The sequence below is a fragment of the Triticum dicoccoides genome, chromosome 3B (genome assembly GCF_002162155.2).
Source record: "Triticum dicoccoides isolate Atlit2015 ecotype Zavitan chromosome 3B, WEW_v2.0, whole genome shotgun sequence".
NCBI lineage: Eukaryota > Viridiplantae > Streptophyta > Magnoliopsida > Poales > Poaceae > Triticum > Triticum dicoccoides.
The window spans coordinates 859,133,385-859,153,789 of NC_041385.1; the positions used below are offsets into that span (position 1 = coordinate 859,133,385).

Sequence of the window (20,405 nt, forward strand, 5' to 3'; positions counted from 1 at the left end):
TTGTAAACCTTCTGTGTCTTCCAAGTTAGGTGGACTCCTTCTGATGCTGGGATTCTGGATCTTGCCGGGTCCACTCTCCACCGGTCGGGTCTTATCTTCCTGGTCGGGTTCCTTCCAGGGTCCCATCCCATAGAGAGCCGGCCCATATGGTGCCCTAAATGACCCGGTCATGAGCCTTCTGGTCTAGCCGCGGGTAATTCCCCCTACACCCACCAAAAGAAATGTATTATTTTTTAGTCGATGTACAGTGGTATATAATTTTTTTTCTTCAGATTCCATATTTTAGTGGTGCCACGTGGACAGATTGGGCCCATTGGCGGATGGGCTTTCCCCGTCCACGTCCGTTCCTTCCCCGCTGCTCTCCTACAGCCAACTCCCCACTCTCTCCCCCACCCACCCCCTGTTCTCAAAGGAAAAAAAAAATACTCCCTTTTCCCCCTTATCCGCCGGCGACGAGCTCGAGCGCGGCGCTCGAGTTGTTTTCTACTACAGTCGGCGGAGGCGGAGGCGGCGCCGGCGGATACGGATCCTGCGAGCGTGGACAGCAGCGGCGGCGGGGGCCCTGGGCGGGCAGATCAAGCAGCTCATGCAGCGCCGCCGGCTCGCCGAGCAAGAGGTCAGATTTCCGTACGGCCGTTCTATCTCGCTTTCTCGCTCGCTCGCCGGTGCTTCCGCCGGATCTGGCGAACGCTGGCTTCGATCTGTTATGAACGGGGCGGGGCGTCTCTAGGTTTTCATTTTCCGCCTGGCCTGCTGCCGGAGGCCTGGGATTTGGCGCATCAGCACAACCGGGATTATAGAATATCTAAGAACACCATTATCCTCAGGTTCGATTACGATCCCACCAAATTCAGCGGCCATGGTGAGAAATACAGAGTCCAATGTCCTAACCACTACACTAAGGAGCTCACCATGGCCAAGGAGGGCTGACAGAGAGGTTAAAATGATGACATTACTACATGATTAGCATACACATAGCGGTCTAACCTAAGGATAAGGAGTGTAGTAATTCAGGCTTGCTTGGTGGAATTCTTAGATACTCCCTCCGTCCCAAAATTCTTGTCTTAGATTTGTCTGACTATGGATGTATCAAGTCACGTTTTAGTATTAGATACATCCGTATCTAGACGAATCTAACACAAGAATTTTGGGACGGAGGGAGTATTTTATAATGACAGTCGTGCTGAATTGTTTATGCCGATGAAGCTTGCCAGCTGCACTGTCAATGTAGAAGCGTGTAATCGATTCTTTATCATTGTGAAATCATTTTAGTGACATGTTAGTGTTGTTTTGATCTAAGGGATGTTGTGCAGAATTTTCTTGGGGCATGTGGAGACATGACTTACTGGAACCCACACACTAATTTGTTGTCAATTTGTTTCATATTATGTGTTTTGCTAGAGCTTGTATAAAATGATGATGCCGTGTTCTGCAAATGATTTTCTTCAGATTTAATTCCCACCCAACATCAGAATCCATCAAGTGTACTTCTTTGGTTAGAATCAGTATTACATGGAAATTTAATACGAGTGTTTGTCAGTTAGTATAGCTTAGTGTTTCTTTTAGCTTAGAGGTGATGTGTAACTGCTATTTTCTCGGTCAGAAACAGCTTTGCTTGAGAATTCCGTATGCATATTGAATTAGATTATTGCTCTGTAGTCGGTGCTTAATGCTTTTGGTTTAAACATATGATCTTTCAATGAACCAAGGGATTTTTTTGGCATAAGGTTATTATTAACTTCCAAGGCTGAGGTCAAAATTATGTTCATTTCTGTAATTTGAGTTTGGATCTGGGTGCTTCCGGCTGTTTTTGGAGTTCAGGTGACTGGTCCAATATTTCCATGAAATTATTTTAGTGACATCTTAGTGTTGCTTTAATCTTAGAGATACTGTACAAGAGGTACTTCTTTGGTTAGAAACACCATTGCATGGAATTCCTGCATGGTCCTCTGCTCTGTGCATGGAATAGTTATATAGCGAGGATTGGCTGATGCATTTATGTGTGTAGCTGAAGGAGCTTAGCAAGTGCGTCTTTACCAGTTAGGAATTAGTATCACAACCAAAGTGAAAACCAACCTGTCATAACTTTTGCTGCTAAATTCTCCTTTACTAATTTAATCCAAATAGTAGTTCCTTTGTCTACCATCTTTCTATTTGTATTTTTTTTTCTCATGCGGAGTTCAGTGTTGGAACAAGAATAGTACTGGGTTCTGACTTCTAAGCCAAGTCACAGCCACTTGATCTTACATCCATAAGTTATCACATATTTTAAGTCAGCACAGTTAACTCATCCGTTCCCTCTATTTCATATGATACACAACAATTAATGACGAGTTTGAACATATTTGCTAGTGGGTGGACAAGTTGTGTGTGTGTCCTTGATAAATGATAATACATAGCTACTTCCCTTTTGTTTTGTTTCATACTTTTGTTGTTCCACATTCAGATGAATAAAGGCATCTTATATGATTGGTCAACGTGTTTGCAGGGAGAGTCTGTCTCTTGCTACTGCAGGGTAGATGGGGGCCTTAAAACTGTCGTCAATGCTAGAAAGTTTGTCCCTGGTGCTAGGCTGTGCATGCAACCTGATGTTAAACCGAACAAGCGCAAGACAAGGAGCTCACGCAAGGAGAGGTGCCGAAATCAGGCGCCGCTTCTGCCTGGCCTTCCTGATGACCTGGCTATTTCATGTCTGATGCGGGTTTCTCGAGCCGAGCACCCTAATCTTCGTTTAGTCTGTAAAAAGTGGAGCCGACTTTTATCTGGGAATTACTATTACTCCCTGCGGAAGAAATTTGGCATGGCAGAAGAATGGGTTTACGTCTTCAAAAGGGATCGTGATCAGAAACTGTCTTGGCATGCCTTTGATCCAGCGCACCAGCTCTGGAGGTCACTTCCTCCAGTTCCACCAGAGTATTCGGAAGCCGTGGGCTTTGGTTGTGCTGTTCTCAGTGGCTGCTATTTGTACCTATTTGGTGGCAAAAACCCAGTACGGGGGTCTATGAGGCATGTTGTGTATTACAATACTCGGACAAACAAGTGGCACCGGGCTCCAGATATGCTACGGAAGCGGCACTTGTTTGGCTCTTGTGTCATAAACAACTGTCTCTATGTTGCCGGCGGGGAATGTGAAGGGACACAGAGAACTCTGAGGTCTGCTGAGGTTTACAATCCGAACAGGAATAGATGGTCTTGCATCACTGAAATGAACACAGGAATGGTGCCGTTCACTGGAGTTGTATATGATGGCAAATGGTTCCTGAAAGGACTTGATTCCCACCGCCAGGTTGTGAGCGAGGTCTATCTGCCAACATCCAACACGTGGTCAACCACTGGTAACGCACTGGTTGCAGGCTTGCGGAATCCAACCATTTCCTTTAACGGTCGTCTTTATTCAGCGGATTGTCGGGATGCCTGCAAGCTAAGAGTTTATGATGGGGACATAGGATTGTGGACAAGATTCATGGACAGCAGACACCATCTGGGCAGCTCACGAGCTTTTGAAGCCGTGGCTTTGGTCTCACTGAATGGAAAGATCTGCGTTATCCGTAATAACATGGGCATGACCCTTGTTGATGTCTGTGACCCAACGACAGTTATTGAGTTTGAGAGTGCCCGTGTGTGGGAGACTTTTGCCCGGAAGGGCCACCAGCACAGGTCTTTGATGGCGAACTTGTGGTCAGCAATTGCAGGTCGTAATTTGAAGGCCCACATCATACATTGTCAAGTTCTCCAAGCTTGAATGTATCTGCCTGTTTAGTGGAAACATGTTCAAATGTATTGTACTTACTTTTTTGCTGGAAAGATGCTCAGATTTTGAAAGAACCCCTCGGCTAGAACATATCTACTGGTTGCATTCCTACAAATTCTCAAGAGATTTTGACCAAGTTGCATGATGTTTATGAAAGGGGAGACTGGAGCTGACGGCAGTCTTCATTGCGAGATGAACAGGAACCTTCCGTAGCACCAATTTTGGTTGGCCGATGCTGCTGGCGATAGGCAGCAGAAGATTTCACCTGAGCCAAATGTCCATGGATGTGTTTTTCTTGCTTTTTGGCAGATTAGGCATGCCAAAAAATGTGCTGTAGCAGCAGACTAGACTTATGTAAGAAATGTAATACAAGTGTCTTTGGTTTGTGCCAAAACCAACCTTAGCAACAAGTTTTGTTTGAATGATTTGGGCACAAACCAATGCACACCCTAGATCAATCTTATGATTATTATGCTTTGGAATCATCTTTGCTGCCTGGCAGCTTTTCGCATCTGACAAGTGGATGTGTATTGTGGGTGAAAATGATTATCCGAGATATTTCGTGTGGTCTCGTAGTGATCCGCTCGTTGATGCTAATTGCTAACATCATATATCTGACAAATGGATTTGTCTTGTAAGTTTGTTGTACCGCTGATGAAGATGGTGATGAAATAATTCACCAAATTCACAGGATGAAAGAGATGAAATATGTGGTGATGCTTATCGGTTGTTTGACAGTCGATCGATCATCACAGAAGATGAAAGAGATGATGATGAAGATAGCGACGATGATGAGCCACTGATAGCATTTTCTATGTTGATAGATACCCAGGGACACATCTGCACCTGTGGTCAAGAGCAGAGCAGAGCAGGGCATGAATGGATCAGAGATCTGCAAAGATGTACGACTTGATGGCATGAAATCATTTCTTGAGTTCACATTGTTTCGCTGACCAGCTATGGCAAGAGGATGATCTATTTATTTTCCTGCATGAAAGGTGAAATGAGCAATGCCTGTTACTAGTTCGGTTAGCAACGCGTCCTTCTCCTTTCCAATTTTAAGAAACTGTTTTGAAGATGATATATGACGCGCCTTTCTGCATTTCAGTGCCATTCTTAAATTACTGTTGATGAAGGCACTTTCTGTTGATGTGAATAACAAAATCCATTTATCACCGTTGATGAGGGGATTGAAACACCACTGCTTTCTTCCTTGGTGTTGGCACAAGCATGCCCTTAACTGACTGACATTGGTGAGGCGATTTGCAGAAAATCCTCACGGTACTCAGCAGTTCAGTCAAGTTGCGACAAAATAAACGATTCAGCAGAGATTTGCAAAAATAGGGAAAAAGTATACCAACATCTCATATTCATTCAGCCAGGAAATCGTATTACATAAGGTAGCTGGGGAAAGAATGCCCTGTTTATCTGGCTGCTACTGCCTTAATGCAAGGCTTTGGGCGATCAGATCATATACTAGTATGTGTATTTGTGTATGCAGGTAGGTAACACAAAACAAGAATGTATGTATGTATGTTTATGACTTGTATGAGCTAGGTAACGCTCTCGACACGAGTAATTTTTCGTCAACATCGATCCTGCAGCAAGCGGCATGGCGTCACCGGATCTATCATCTACCTTCTCAGGCCCTCGCAGATGTAGGTGGCATAGAGATCCCTGAAAAGGAAAATTATGCAAGTTCATCATCAGTTGGATGCATATATCACTTTGAATGGTTTGCTAATTGATCGCGTTTCGACATGAATCGAGGATCGAAAACCGGGGAATGGGGACTGACATGGAGTGCTGGATGGCCTCGTAGGCGTCCTCTGACGGCAGGAAGTCGTTGACGGCCACCTCCTTGTTCTCGTTCTTCTTGTCTGATGAATTCCCCAATCAATCAAAATCAAAGAAACACATATCAGGAACACATTCTCTTGTGACGAATTAACCTGATCTGATCAGAGGCATCAATGACTCACAGTCCTCGAAGAATCTTCTGATCTCGGCGAGGCGGTGCGGGGGCAGCTCCTTGATGTCGTTGAAGTGGCGGTACTCGGGGTCGTCGGCGCAGACGGCGATGATCTTGTCGTCGGCCTCGCCCTGGTCGATCATGGGCATGAGGCCGATGGCCTTGGCCCGGAGGAAGCACCCGGGGACGACGGGCTCCTGCATGATGACGAGGACGTCGATGGGGTCGGAGTCGTCGCAGAGGGTGCGCGGGATGAAGCCGTAGTTGTGCGGGTAGACGACGGAGGAGTAGAGCACGCGGTCCACCTTGATGAGCCCCGTCTTCTTGTCCAGCTCGTACTTGACCTTGCTCCCCTTGGGGATCTCGATCACGCAGTTGAAGATTGTGGGCGCGTCCGGGCCGATCTCCAGGTCGTGCCACGGGTGCGCCGCCACCGACCGGCGGGTGATGGAGGAGAGGATCCGCTCGTTCAGCGCCGGCGTCTTGGTCTTCGGGGCGGCGGCGGCCTGTGTCCCGTTGCCGTTGGTGGACGGCTCCTTGGTGGCGGCGGCGACTTCTTGGGAGGGGGCCATGGATGGATCTGACAGCCTAGCGCTCGATCTGATCTGCGGAAAATGGAAGTGCACAGTATGTTAGTCGGGGCCTGGCAGTGAATATTGGGGCGATCTCCCCACCTCCCTCCCGGCGGCGTGGAGGAGATCTGGGCGGAGCAGAGTATGAGGGGGAAGAGGAGGAGGAGACGAACGCAACGCAATGCAAGGAAGCAAACGTACCAGCGGGAGACTTTGCGTTGAGTAGAATGGAAGAGAAGAATGGTGCTCTGCTGTGGACTCAGATCAGCTGTTTGTGGTGATGAGAGGAGAGGAGGATCTGCGTCCCTTCTTATAGCCTCCACCGACTGCCTGCGGGCTGCCGGTGCAGGGAGGGCAGAGGAGGAGGAAGAAGAAGATGGAAAAGATCGGCGGTGCTGACTTGGCCTTGGGTTTCCTACGGGATATGTTGCCGGCGTGAATTAAAATCTGTCTGACTATGCATGCCGTGCCTCCACGTGGGGGGGATGCTGCCGTGATGGCCAGGCCACGTCAACGCCACCACACGCCTCTATCCTTAGCCTTGGACCATCTCCGGGCTCACCATGAATGACCTTTTTGCTCATGTTTTTACATTATTATTGCCCCGCTTGGTATCGGCTTATATGTCTATTTTCTGTCGATTTTAATAGTTTGGTCATCTACGTACCACGTTGCATGAATTCATATGGACATATGGTGCCAGCTATGAGATACGCGGGTGTGGAGGCACGGATTTAGGAAGTGCCTGGTCAGTGTCCGCCGACGCGCCTGGACGCGTCCGCAGGTGTTTGAGGGGTTGGATTTCTGTATTACTCACATTCTTTGTAATGTTAATGTACGCACGTATCTACTAGTACTGTCAGCATGGTCCGTGTTGAATCAACCAAATCAAACTTGTTGAAAAAACGCGTGATCCAGCGAACGCCAACGACCCCAGAGCAGAGCATCAAACGCGAACGCGCTTTCGTCGTGCCTACGCATGGCGTATCATACACACATACTACTGGCGTATGCATACATGCATGCGAACCACTACCACTAGTACTACAGTACGTATATGTATACGTATACCAATACGCGGTTCTGCTGACTGGATTCGAGTTGTTCCTCCTGCACGCGTATGCCAAGTATTACTATCTGTATGCGTCATCGTAGCCCACTGAAGAAGAAATGGAGCACTCCCCGCCGGATTTATTAGGCCACCTTTCATTTCAAGCCAAAGTTTGGCATAAATTTAACTAGTAACATATGAACTATATGTCCCAAAAATTATACCACGGAAAACGTCTTCCAAATACAAATCCGACAACGTACTTCGCGTAGCATATGCTTTATATAATTTTAATCAAATATATGGCCAAATTTGAACCCAAAATATAAAAGGGTATTAATTAACCTTGCTCTTGTTTGCTTGCTTGCATGTCCTCTCGGCCGGTAAAGACGGACCAGGCCACCAGCCTTCCGGCCCCGAGTGGACGGACTCAACCGACATATGCTTGCACTGCACCGACGACACCGACACGCTCCACGCTCCATTATTCTATCCCTCCTGCCCTCTGTCTTTCTTTTCCTTTCCTGTTGGTTCGTTGGTTCCTTGGGCAAGAATAGAACAGAATAGAATCGATGCTTAGCTTAGCATCCACAGCTAGCTCACTCCCACTACCCTTATATAATTATTATATGCATACGAATTAGAAAAATACTCTTTCCGTTCCTAAATATAAGTCTTTTTAGAGATTTTACTATGGACTACATACGGAACAAAATGAGTGAACCTACACTTTAGAATATGTCTATATACATCCGTATGTAGTTTGTGATGAAATCTCTAAAAAGACTTACATTTAGGAACGGAGGGAGTACTACAGTAGCATTCTGGTGTAGTCGGTGCAAGCAGGCAGGGGAGGGGAGCAGAGTGTGCTGTTGCCACACACGCGCTCCTCGTGATACATAATATGCTTTGATGACACTAAATCTCTGCAATGGATGGAAAGCACCCGATCAACAACGCGCGATTAATTAATTTCGTGGTACAACATAGTTTTATATGAAGGCTCGTGGTGGCGTCCAATTGCAATTGCGCGCGGTTGAGGTGGATGGTGGATCGATCCACCGGGAGATGGAATTGAACCATCTTATCTACTCTAGCTAGCTGTTACGGCCAAGCAAGCTAACTGCTAATTGAGCAGCGGGTGACGATGATGGTACATGCCTACATGGATATCCCGTCCGGCAGACCGAATATCCATCGTCCATCCTTCCATCTGAAACCATCTCTGCTTAGGCGCACGCACGCCACCGACGGCTTCACTAAATTCATCTATACCAATATAAAAAGACCCAAAAGGGCAGATCCAATTAATCTCGGCCATCAAATCATGTCCATCCAACGAGCTAATCACATAATATTACGCAAATAATATTCTACTTAATATCCTGTGCATGCACTTAATGTACTTCCAAATTAACGTGCATTGCACGTACACATTGACTAGTTAAAATTAAACATTTCATTTGGCTTGCTTCTGCTCAGTCGGTAATTGAACATGCGCCACACAAGCCACTGGCGCCAGTGGAGACTGCTTCCGCATGTTCTTCACACCATTCAACCGTTAGCCAGCTAGAGTCCCTTCTCATCTCATGAACTGCAGGAACCCTCTGCCCTCGCTATGAGTTCCATCTCATGTCAAACTGCTGCCCTAGAGACCAATAATGCTGCTTAAGAGTAATGCACTGATGCTCCTAATCCATGGCAGAGTCTGTCGGTGGCCTTCCTTAATCTGAACTGAATGATGCATGCAATGATAAAACATAGTCCGATGCACGTTGAACCAATGTTTGTTTTCCACCCGACCTAGCCGACTCGAGAAAAATAAGATAAATTGAAACCACCTGTATTCGAAATGCAGTACACCCAGCACTCCATATGACCCAGTAGTACGAGGAATCATAAGATCAGCATATATGAGGACCAAAAGAGGCTCCCGTGATCTTCTTACTGTTTTCTTCACGTCGTTAAGTGATGATAATATACAAGTTTTATTCCATATACTTAAATATATAGTGTACAAAAGTTCACAACAACGTAAGAGGCCTATTAGCTCAGCTGGTTAGAGCGTCGTGCTAATAACGCGAAGGTCACAGGTTCGAGACCTGTATGGGCCATTTACTTTTGTTTTTTTGTTTCTTCTTCTTTCTTTTTTCTGCGCAATGGACGGCTTCGCCGGGTTCGAACCGGAGACCTTGAGTGTGTTAGACTGACGTGATAACCAACTACACCACGAAACCTTTACGCAAAAGTTTTGGTTTTAGCCTTTTAAAACGTATGGGCTGCCAAAGACCTCTGTTTGCCAACCATACAAAATCGATGATACGCACCGGCGAACAACAATATCGCAACCATTAGTTCATTACTCATACTTTGCTGGTACGATCGGCATAAAAAAAATGTTCTGGTAACAAACTGGTCCGTACGTTGGGCAGCGAAGGCGCGTGGTCTGCCCGGCCGGGATAGAGATGGAATCGACCCATCGCCTACCTATCTAGCTATGCAGTAGCTGTTGCGGCCGGGCAGGCATCTGGTAAGTGCTGACTGATCGACTACGACGACGGCGACGGCATGGATATGCCGTCCGTCAGAATATCCATCCATCTCTTTCATTTCTCCATCTCCATCTCGCGGTCCAAAGAAGGCCACCGACAACACCGCTCAAGCCAAAAAAGAAGAAAGAAGCAAATAGGACGACACTGTCACCTACGCTCCATCTATCTATCTATGCTCGGTCGGACATTCCTCCTGCAAATGGTTATGGTACCATCTGCCCTTCTTTTTCCCTTGCTCTTCTTTTATTTTTATATGAAACCCAGGCAAATCATTTGCCTCATATATTAATTAAGAGAGAAGAGTAGAGTTTATTAGGGCTACAACACACTCCACCACCATGCAAAGGGATTACTCTCCCGGCATGATTGAATGCAACTCCTTAGCCCCGACGGCAACCCAAAGTGCTGCCTCCCCTTTGATGAGGGCTAGAATTGCAAATGGCGGTGCATTTTTGTGGCGGAACACCCGTGTATTACACTCGTTTCAGAGGGTCCAAGAGGCGAGCAAGGCAAGGGAGGCCAATGCCTTCCTGTTGGGGACGGAGGAGTCGGAGAGCGCGATCCACCACTCATTGGCGGATTCAAAATGATGCTAGATAGACATGTCGATGCTTTCGAGTTGCATCCATTCCTTGATCATGCCCCAAAGCCGAATGGAAAACCGACATATGAAAATAAGGTGGTCGACGGTTTACTGCTCACGCCTACATAAGGGACAAAGGCCACAGTTTTGGCCATCCTGGTTTGGCCAATCTGTCCGCAGATCACACTCTGTTTTGGGCGGCCAACCAAGCGAAGAACTTCAATTTGGGAGGGGCTGAACTTTCCATATCACTTGTTCCAATGGCGAGCGGAGCATGCCATGGAACTTTGCCTTATAGGCGGAAGCTGTGGAGTAGAGCCCACTGCCAAGTGTGTTTCCACACAATTTGGTCCTCCATGTCATGTTGCAGCTGGAAGCCTCGAATGCTAGCCCAAAGTTGGAGGAATTGACAGAAGTGAGCAATCAAGAAATTGTTAGACAATTTTATTTTGGATATCCAAGCATTGTCCAAAAGTGCCCCTCTGGTTTTCGAATTCTTTCTTATGGTTGCATCATATATGAGCGGAGCAATGTCTTTGGGCTTTCTACCTTGTACCCAAGGAGCATCCCAAAAAGGCGTGCAGGCATCATTGCCAACAGTGATGGTCGTGAAGGCGTAGAAGATATCATAGTCCTTGTTGTCTCACGGGTTGCCCAAACCGACCCATACCTTGTCCGTACCAGCCCATAGGAAGGCCCTCTGAAGCGTAATGAGTTGCCGGAGTGAGCTAGTAGGCACAATGAGTGGGGTGATGAAGTAGACCGCCAGGAAGGACATAACCGACTTGACCAAGGCTGCTCTCCCAATAGCGGTAATATTTTGACTGGAAAAAAGTTCATTTTACTACCCTGAATAAACCTGGTGGTTCACTTTACCCCCTGATCTATTTTTCCGCTCTTTTCAACCCCCAAACAAAACCATACCGGACCAAATACCCCCTGGCTGGTTTGTCTCCACCTGCTGCTAACATGGCTCAAGTCAACGGTGGTATTGACCTGGGTGGGGCCCCTTGTCACGCGCGGCTGAGATGGAGCCGCCGCTGCCGCTTCGTTGGCCTCGCCGCTGCCCCCGCTCGGCGCCGACACCGGCCAGCCGCCGGAGCGCCTCCGCCCGAGCCCAGGCCAGCCTTGCGCCGCCCTGTCCTTCTCCCTCCTCTTCCTCCCTGACTCTCCCGTCTCTCTAATCCCTCTCTCACGCAGGAGCTTCTTCAATTGGTCATGGCCCCGCCGCCGTCGATTTGCTCCGTCCAGCGACCTCCGATCGACGCCACTGCCCGGATCCGAACCCCCAAGTCCGGATCCATCCATTCCCGTCGTCCGCCGTCCTCCCCTGCCCGCCGACCGCAGTCGCCGTTGCCGTTGACAGCGCCATGGCCTCCTTTGCCCCCGCACGTGGACCGCGCCGCTACCACCTGCCAGCATGGCCCCAAGGCCGTGTGCGCCTGTGCGCTTTCCCGAGGCCAATAAATCCATCCTCTCAGTCTCTTTTTCTTCCACTCTGCCCTTCCCCCTTGCTTTGCAACCGCACACTCCACGTCCGTTGTACCTCTCCGCCCGTTAGGAGTGAATTGCAAAAAACCACCACATTCCAAGTTTAATTTTGGAACTGCCACCACCTTTCTTGGCTGCCCCAAAAATCTACCGGTTTTTTGGCTAATTTTCTCAATATACACTGATCAAAATAAGGAATAAAAGTCAATTTGGTCGAAATGAGACAAAGAAAAGAGTTTAAAGACGACTCAAATTTTTTGGAAGGATTTTGCCTTTGAAGTTTGTCAGGCAAAATTAGCCCACTTGAGTCATGAGTATAAATGAAATTTGTTTTTTCTGTACAATTTGAAGCGAAATAATCCAATTTCTGATATATCGGGCCCATTGACCAGTGCCATGTGGCACTAAATATCAACACTTGAACAGAGGGTCCATCCGTCAGCATCGTCTTCTCTCTCAAACCGTCTTCTCCTCGTTGGGGGCATTCCAGCGAACAACTTGCCTGCATTGGACCCACCTATCAACACACATCTTTCTCAAACCTTCTTTTCTTTGGGACATTCACTCGAACAACTTGGACAAGAGGTGGATTGCAGAGAGAAGACAGTTTGAGAGAGAAGACGATGCTGACGGGTGGATCCTTGTTCAACTTAACGGTCAACAAACAGTGTCGACCATTCAGTGCCACCTGGCACTGACCAGTGGGCCTAGTATGTCATTGGATTAATTCGCTTCAAATCAATCGTTAGTGTTTATTGAGAAAATTAGCCAAAAACCGGCAGATTTTTGGATCACACAAGGAATGTGCTGGCAATTCCAAAACTAAACTTGAAATGTGCTGGTTTTTTGCAATTCACTCGGTCGTCAAAGAGGCGTTGCCAAACGTCCCGCAACAAGGACCGACGCGACTGCTTGCCTTTTACGACGGCGTTGTCCACCCCAGAGCCGTTTGTACCCAGGTACACTCCACCTCCCTGTTGACGACCTTCATGGCGGCCACCATGCCCGGCAGGTGTTCGGTCAAATGCCATTTACGTTAATTTCAGACGTCATGTCGTTTTTAAGAATACGAAGTATGGCGGGGTACTCGACCATGAAGGATAAGTTGTTGTGCGATGCGTGGTTGGCATTGTTGTATTAGACTTGTTTGCATGCTATGTATGAATGATTTGTGGTGCTCTGCTCTGCAGTGGACTCAGCAGCTGTGTTGTGGTGATGAGAGAAGAGGAGACTTTGCCTCTCTTCTTATAGCCTTGCCAGTGCAGGGTAGAGGAGGAAGAAGACGATGCCGGCGGTTCTGACTTGGCCTTGGCTTTTCCTGCGTGATAGCTTGCCGGGCCTGGCCGGCGTGAATTAAAATCAGGCTGACTATGCATGACGTGCCTCCACGTGGGATCAGGCATGTTGCCGTGATGGCAAGCCACCACACGGTCCTACCCCGGAGAGGAGACTGCATCAGAACTTCACAAGTGACCGCGTGTGCATGTGCGCTAGTTTCTGTATACTACTCACATTTTTTTACTGTGTGTATGTATGTATGTATGGTTGATGTGGTTCTGTACCTCCGTATCTCACGCCGTTCACGACTGAGAGTTGTCCATCACGGAGTGCTTGAATTTGCTAGCTCCACTGTCGCCTGCATCTGCCTTTTTCGCGTGCCGGTGGCCTTCCGTTCGGTTATGCTCTTGTGCTACTGTGAGCACGGTCCGTTTGATTTAATTTGAACTCTACTCTCTCGTCTTAAAATATTGTCTCAATTTTGTACTAACTCTAGTATAAGAGCATCTCCAATAGACGGTCCAAATGTAAAATACCTAACTTTTGGACTGTCTGGGGCAAAAAAGATGCTCCAACAGACGGTCCATATATGTAAAAAAAATTGAACCGCGGCTTTCTCGTGATGTAAAATACAACACCTCACGGTGCAAATTTACATCACGAGGTGCATCTGGTCCAAATTCGGCGACCGCCCGCCAACGCCCAACCGCCACTTCATTTCATTTCATAGCCGCGCTTGTTCGCCCGCCCGAACACCAGTCGGCCGGAATCCGCCGCCGCTACCGCCCAAATCCCCGCCGCCGTCGCCACCCCCGCCCCAAATCGCCGCGCCGCCCTCGCCCCCGCCGCCTCCCTCGCCGGATGCCGTCTCGCAGCCGCCCGGGCGCCGCCGAATCGGGAGGCAGCCGCGGTGGGATTCGCCTCCGGCGGTCTGGCTGCCCATGTAGGCCTCCGCCGGGTCCTTAGGCCGCCGCCCGCCTCCGCCGCCCGCCGCTGCTCGCTGGCCCGCCCCGTTGCCACCGTCTCCCGGCCCCACCGCCGCCCCGCTCTGACCCTGTCCAGCCAAGCTGCCGTCGCTGCTGGCCCGTGTAATGTGCCTGTGCTGCCGCTCGTGGTGTTCGCGTCGGCTGCCGCCCGCCTCCATCGCTGCTGGCCAACAAAGGAGCACGTACAGGGGAGCTTGGGCTCTGGCCATGGCGACCACGGACGAGCACGGGAGCGGTGGCAAACGACATCGATCGAAGGGGAAAAATAGAGGGATTGGGAGAGGAGCTCATCATGAGGAGGATGGCGCGCTCGGGGAGGTCAGTGATGCGGCATACCCAACCACAAACGTGTCTAGTACACAGGTCATGATGAATACACTGATCATTGACAAGGGGTCGCAGGCGTCTGCGACAGTCGTCAACAAAGGTTTGCAAACGGAGGGTATCGTGGATGAGGTGATAACAGTGCAAGTTGACGAAACATTGGTCGAAAATATAATTAACCAAGAGGATGAAACAAATATGCAAAAGATGATGCAACTTAGCAAAGGTAAAGATGGACACATACGTGTACTGTGTGGCCCCGCCTTCGTTTCATTTGTGTGTAAAGAAGGGGTCAAGTGTAGGAGCGTTGCTAGATTGAAGGAGCCCATGCAAGTGCATGCACGCACGAAGAGGGATGGTTTGTTTCCTAATCCATTTGCAAGAGAATATTACGCATGTGCCTTCAAAAAAAGAATATTACGCATGTACTTGAAGAAATAACAAGACTTGGAGAATAAAAAGGAAAGAGCCTACACACAAATTTGTTAGTCATGCTTCGTGGAATATAGAAAGACCCGATTTTCCTGGGCTAGAAAATAGGAAGAGAAGAAGCATGCACGTACATGCAGATATATTCCCAAGGCCAGGTGTGTACGTTTGGAGAAGGAAAATCAAAGGTGGTTAAAAACGACTAGGAAAAATCCTACGAGCAAGGAGGAAAGAAATACACGCACGCCGGCCTGCGTGCCGTGTCTAGGCCGTACTCATCTGAGTCGGTTGTACACATGCTATATATATTTTCTGCTATCGCGACTTTTGATTAGTTTTTAGGATATATTTTCTACAGGTTAGACAACATGTGTATCGAATATTAAGCGGCCCTCTTTGAGTGCCGTTGTTATTTATTTTGTGTGATTTTTCTGCGTGAAAGTTGCACTTGGCTTGAGGTCCGTCGTTCTCGACGGGTTGCGTGCTGGTTACGTCTACTTCGGCGGGAGGTTGCTCGTGTGTCGAGGGATTGTCCGTTGGTCGTCGTTACCCCTACTTCAGGTTACGCGTCCTGCTCGTGTAATTGGGAGTATTTTTTATCGGTGGATCTTGGAGGTTATTGCATTGTAAAAGATCGGGCCAAACCAGCGGCACGTCCGACGTCGTGCCTTCATCAGTCAGGGAGAGCTTGATGGCGGATGAAGGCGGCCGACGTCCCGAGGTTGAAGAAGACGATCAAGGCGATTTTACATCTTCATTTTGGACCATCTGTTGGAGTTGCTCTTTTGGACCATCAATTTGGACCATCTTTTGAAGTTGAGCTTTTTTCGGAGCTCCAAAACGCACTTTTTGACGGTCCAAATTTTATATCTCTGGTTTTGGACCGCCAAAGTTTGGACCATCTATTGTAGATGCTCTAAAGTTGTATAAACTTGAGACACTTATTTTGAGACGAAGGGAGTATATAATCACTGATCAAAATTATTAAAAAAAACCACGTGATCCAGCGAACGCCAACGAACCAAAAAGGTTCACGCGGCCATTCTAGGCAGGCGCTTTCGTCGTGCGTCCGCTCCAGGCGCGTGCCACCGCCATGCATGCGAACCACCACTAGAGCACGACGCGCTTTCTCTACGAATTTCACCGGGCACCAGCGTATAGGGTAGGTACTAGACGACGTACCAGTATGCAGCAGCTCCGTCGGACTCGGTCTGTCTTGTAATTTTATGTCACCTCACTGTCATCAATCAAAAAGAAAAAAGCGTGGTAAATTTCGCTGCGCACTGGCACGGCGACCTCTTCTGTTCGTCCGTCCGTCCGTCGGTCACCGCGCGCGCGCGCTCATCTCCACAGACCCAGCTGGATGCACTCGAGTGGTCAGGATTTTGAATTCTTCTAGTACCACTTACCAGAGTTACAAAGAAAGTAGCTGAGGTAATTAAATCGCAGACGACCACACCGCTGCTGCCCGGGCGCATAGCCTTACCAGTCTTCTGTAGCAGCTGCCTCCGTTAAAGTAAGACCAACTTGAGAAGCCTGCGTAAGCTGGCCGTATGACAGGACGACGACGACGAAGACGACGATGACGATGATGCTGATGATTGGGATATCCCGTCCGTCAGAATATCCATCCTTCTTCCTGTCTGAAAACTACTGTAGGAGCCACCGACAGCAGCCAATTGCTAGTAGCAGTAGTAAAGATTCAGTCCAACTAGTAATTAACATTTTTTTTGAAAAAACTACTACTTTCTGGCAGTGTTAAAAAATATCTTACATTATGAGACGGAGGGAATGGTAATTAACCTTGCTCTTGTGTTGCTTGCATTTTCATGTCTTCCCGCCCCGTGTGGGCGGACTCAACTGACACATGCTTGCACTGCACCGACACGCTCCAGCGCCATATTGTAACCGATGGCATTGGCATTGTCCCCATTCGGATCCCTCTACCTGTCTTTGTTTTCCATGCCGGTTGGTTCTTTGGGCAAGAATAGAATTGAATAGAACAGATGCTTAGCTTAGCATCCACAGCTAGATCACTCCCAGCTAGGCCCGTATATAAATAATACGCAGTCGTACCAAACGAATCAGATGATATATATCCCTTCGCATATGCCACATTACCAAATAAAATTATTGAGACACACTAGTATACGATTCGCCAGTAGATCTCCCCCTCCCTCCCTCCCTCCCCGGCTGCCTGCAAATCAACCATCTGTTTGTCTATCTATGTGTCCAAGTCTAACGGTTCCACTTGGAGGCAAATCAATTAACTGAACCTGCTCTAAGAGACTAAGACAGTCGTAACTTTGCCCGCGCGCCTGCCAGATGCAACAAGGATCGGCCTGTTGCTGAATCTGAATCTGCTCTGCCGTCGCTTGCATTCGATTCTGTTTGTTTGTTTGCCTGCATGTCTTTCATATACTGAAGAGCCACCACAGTTGTATTCTTTTTTCCCTGTCTGCACGACTAGCAGCAGCACTTAATGTATCTCCCATCATATATCGTTTCCTTTGACCACGATCAATACATAAATACCCTGCAAAAAAAAGATCAGTGCATACATGGGTGCACGTTTAATTAGTTATTAACCCTTCCTTTTCATTGTGATGAACACAGCCAACGATAGATCTTCACACATTCATACCAATTGACTTACCGTTGAACGATTGTTCTAAGGTTCAAGCTTACAAAGAATGCCTAATTAATTGAGGAGCATGAGGGGGCTAATATATACTCTCCGTCTCAAAATAAGTGTCTCAAATTTAGTACTCCCTCGGTCCCTAAATATTTGTCTTTCTAGATATTTTAACAAATGACTACATGCATAGAAAAATGAGTGAATCACACCCTAAAATATTTAGGAACGTAGGGAGTATAACTTTAGTACTTACAGTGACCTATAGTATTCAAGCATCCACAATTAGTCGTGTGCTCCAGCTAATTAACCGCGCTCCATTAGTTAATCATTTTGATCCATACACCGATGGAGTATAGTAATTTAACTGCAGACAACGACGTGCTGCTCGACATTTCTTCTCCTTTTCTCCAGCTACGCATATATACATCAAACTGCCCGCATCGTAGATTCGTACTGTACTCCGTTAAGAGAGTGCCTTTTAATTAATACAATAAAACGTTGATTGATGTAGTACAAGGACCGGCGGTGACCTACCGCTTCCAAGTTTGTTAAGCAAAAAAGTTGTGACTCTTTGCTGGTTACAGATGGAGATTTATTTAATTCAAGCACTTTAGGCGCAGTTTTATTAAAAATACACTATTCTAATATTGTCGGTGCAGGCAAGCAAGCAGTATCACACACGCTCCTCGTGATACTTATGCGCTTTGGTGGTACTCAATCAGGCACTGACAAACACGATCAACAACGGGCAATTAATTAGTCGCTTGTACGACATACTTCCTCCGTTCGGAATTACTCGTCCAAGAAATGAATGTATCTAGATGTATTTTAGTTGTAGATATATCCATTTTTATTCATTTTTTTGACAAGTAATTCCGAACGAATGGAATATATCGTATATGTTGCGATTGGAGGAAGGTGGTGGCATCCAATTGCGATTGCATGCGGTTGAGCTGGATCGATCGACCGGGAGATGGGATTGAACCATCAATATGTATGTGGCTGTTACGGGCAAGCGAGAAACTGCCAATTAAGCAGCTGGTGACAACGACGATGATGTGGATATCCAGTCCGTCAGAATATCCATCTGTCCATCACATCTGAAACTGTCTATCTATCGACCGATCTCTGCTTACACGCACGCCACCTACGACTCCTACTACCGTCAGTACTGCTGTAGTGTACCCACATAGTTGTCACCATTAGGAGGGTCCTGTCTGAGTTAGTGTCGACAAAAGCGGCAGGAGATCACTTATCTGTTTTTTTTTTATGTTGGTAGGTGATCTACCAAATTCATTGATCAGGAGGAGTCACAAAAAGAAGCCCCCAAACAGGCTTGTCTGGGTTTAGTCACAATACTTTTCACTTGTTTGCTAGACTATCACTGACATTCGACGATCTCGATTCGACCAAAGGACCTAAACATTCATCCGGCTAGGATGCAACCAAATATAAAACAAATAAAACTGTTTTCGAACGTTGTGAGCTACTTAGCCTCATGTCCAGTGAAATGAGTGGAATTCAGTGAGCTTCACCAACATCTCACCGAAAGTGAAAAACCATGAGCTGCTAGAGACCTCTCCTTGAGTGTGGTGCACATAGGCTACTGGCAGGGGTTATCGTCATCGATCATGCAGACTATGCCGTTGGTGCACACACACAACAGGCACGCGTGTGTGTCTCATTTTCTCATGATACTTTGGCGACACTCAATCCCGTGGGCTTCAACCATGGAAATTTAATTGATGAGATTTTTACATACTCCCTTTACTTTTATATACAATGCCACAAACCGAGATTACAGGTACCAAGATAATTAATACTCCATTTACTAAAAATAATTAATACGCCGCATGCATGCAAGGAAGGAATAGGAAGTTGAGCAGGCGTTGAGCAACGAAGTAACCGTGTGTCATTATGAAGTGATAAACAATTTGATAGTATGAGGGAGTATCATTAATTTTTGTCTCGATTAATGTTGGTGGTTTTTCATAAACGTAAATGTATTTTTCATAGTGTCAATGTTTAAAGAAAATGAAGGTGTACTAGCGATCAACAACGCAATATTTGTTCATTATTTAACTCACGGTGATTAGCTTGCTGCTGGTACGGCATAATATGTGTTTGTAACTGACTGGTCAGTTGGGCAGTCATGCGCGTTTGATGGATGGATCGGTGGCTGGAATCGCACCATCATCTAGTAGCTGTTACGGCCAAGCAAACTAGTTAGGCAGCTGGTGACGATGAAGTCGACGCCAACGATGATATGGATATGCCGTCAGAATATCTCTCGATGGAAGAAGGAACGCACGTCACGGACAGCTGCTGCAAATTCAGTCCAAGTAGCCTTTATTTGGATTGCTTGCCCTGGTAAACATGCAAACCGGAAAGTCCACTAGCGCTAATGGCCTTTGCTGTATAATAGGAGTACTAGTAGGTAATACTCTACTGTTGACCCGGCGAAATTATCTGTCAGTTGAAAATTATACGCCAGCTTCAACGTGTCTTTGGGGCTAACTTTTTCTTTTCCTTTTAAAAAAGAAGGATAACACCTGGCCTTTGTGCATGTCTAACTGAACGGGACGAATCTATTCCCTTTGTCTATGAATAAGTGTACTTCTATCTTTTGTCCTAAATCAAAATTTTATAATTTTGATCAATTTTATTTTATAAAAAAAGAGTAATAGCATATGACATCTAATTGATATATTACGAAAGTACATTTCAAAACGAATCTAATCTACTTTTTTCTATAAAGTTGATCAAAGTTTTAAAACT

The 20,405-nt window shown here is 47.0% G+C and overlaps 2 protein-coding genes and 1 non-coding gene across 5 annotated transcripts; 2 read left to right on the plus strand and 1 right to left on the minus strand.

The window, feature by feature from the left end:
* The first annotated feature begins 388 nt into the window (after positions 1 to 388).
* Positions 389 to 4,309, plus strand: LOC119279017 (F-box/kelch-repeat protein At1g55270-like). The gene is made up of 2 exons (XM_037560436.1): positions 389 to 616; positions 2,489 to 4,309. Exons 1-2 carry the CDS (start codon positions 587 to 589, stop codon positions 3,740 to 3,742), a joined length of 1,284 nt encoding a protein of 427 aa, XP_037416333.1. The 5' UTR covers positions 389 to 586; the 3' UTR covers positions 3,743 to 4,309.
* Positions 4,310 to 5,092: 783 nt separating this feature from the next.
* On the minus strand, positions 5,093 to 6,687 carry LOC119279018 (soluble inorganic pyrophosphatase 4-like). Of its 3 annotated transcripts, none has more exons than XM_037560439.1 (4): positions 6,497 to 6,687; positions 5,734 to 6,323; positions 5,550 to 5,631; positions 5,093 to 5,428 (listed from the first exon to the last, which is right to left on the minus strand). In XM_037560439.1, exons 2-4 carry the CDS (start codon positions 6,293 to 6,295, stop codon positions 5,386 to 5,388), a joined length of 687 nt encoding a protein of 228 aa, XP_037416336.1. In that variant the 5' UTR covers positions 6,296 to 6,323; positions 6,497 to 6,687; the 3' UTR covers positions 5,093 to 5,385. The 3 variants fall into 3 exon arrangements, with proteins under 3 accessions (XP_037416336.1, XP_037416334.1, XP_037416335.1); XM_037560437.1 differs by having other exon boundaries at positions 5,734 to 6,328; positions 6,497 to 6,686; XM_037560438.1 differs by having other exon boundaries at positions 5,734 to 6,335; positions 6,529 to 6,685.
* A 2,699-nt stretch (positions 6,688 to 9,386) lies between these two features.
* Positions 9,387 to 9,460, plus strand: TRNAI-AAU. Its single transcript has one exon. It is a non-coding gene; the product is annotated as a tRNA-Ile (tRNA).
* Positions 9,461 to 20,405: the final 10,945 nt, after the last annotated feature.

Coding starts and splice junctions, on each gene's coding strand:
- LOC119279017 (XM_037560436.1), top strand. CDS start 587: ATGCAGCGCCGCCGGCTCGCCGAGCAAGAG. Junction 617..2,488: donor GCCGGCTCGCCGAGCAAGAG/GTCAGATTTCCG, acceptor ACGTGTTTGCAG/GGAGAGTCTGTCTCTTGCTA.
- LOC119279018 (XM_037560439.1), bottom strand. CDS start 6,295: ATGGCCCCCTCCCAAGAAGTCGCCGCCGCCACCAAGGAGCCGTCCACC. Junction 5,632..5,733: donor CAGAAGATTCTTCGAGGACT/GTGAGTCATTGA, acceptor GGAATTCATCAG/ACAAGAAGAACGAGAACAAG. Junction 5,429..5,549: donor GAGGCCATCCAGCACTCCAT/GTCAGTCCCCAT, acceptor TTTCCTTTTCAG/GGATCTCTATGCCACCTACA.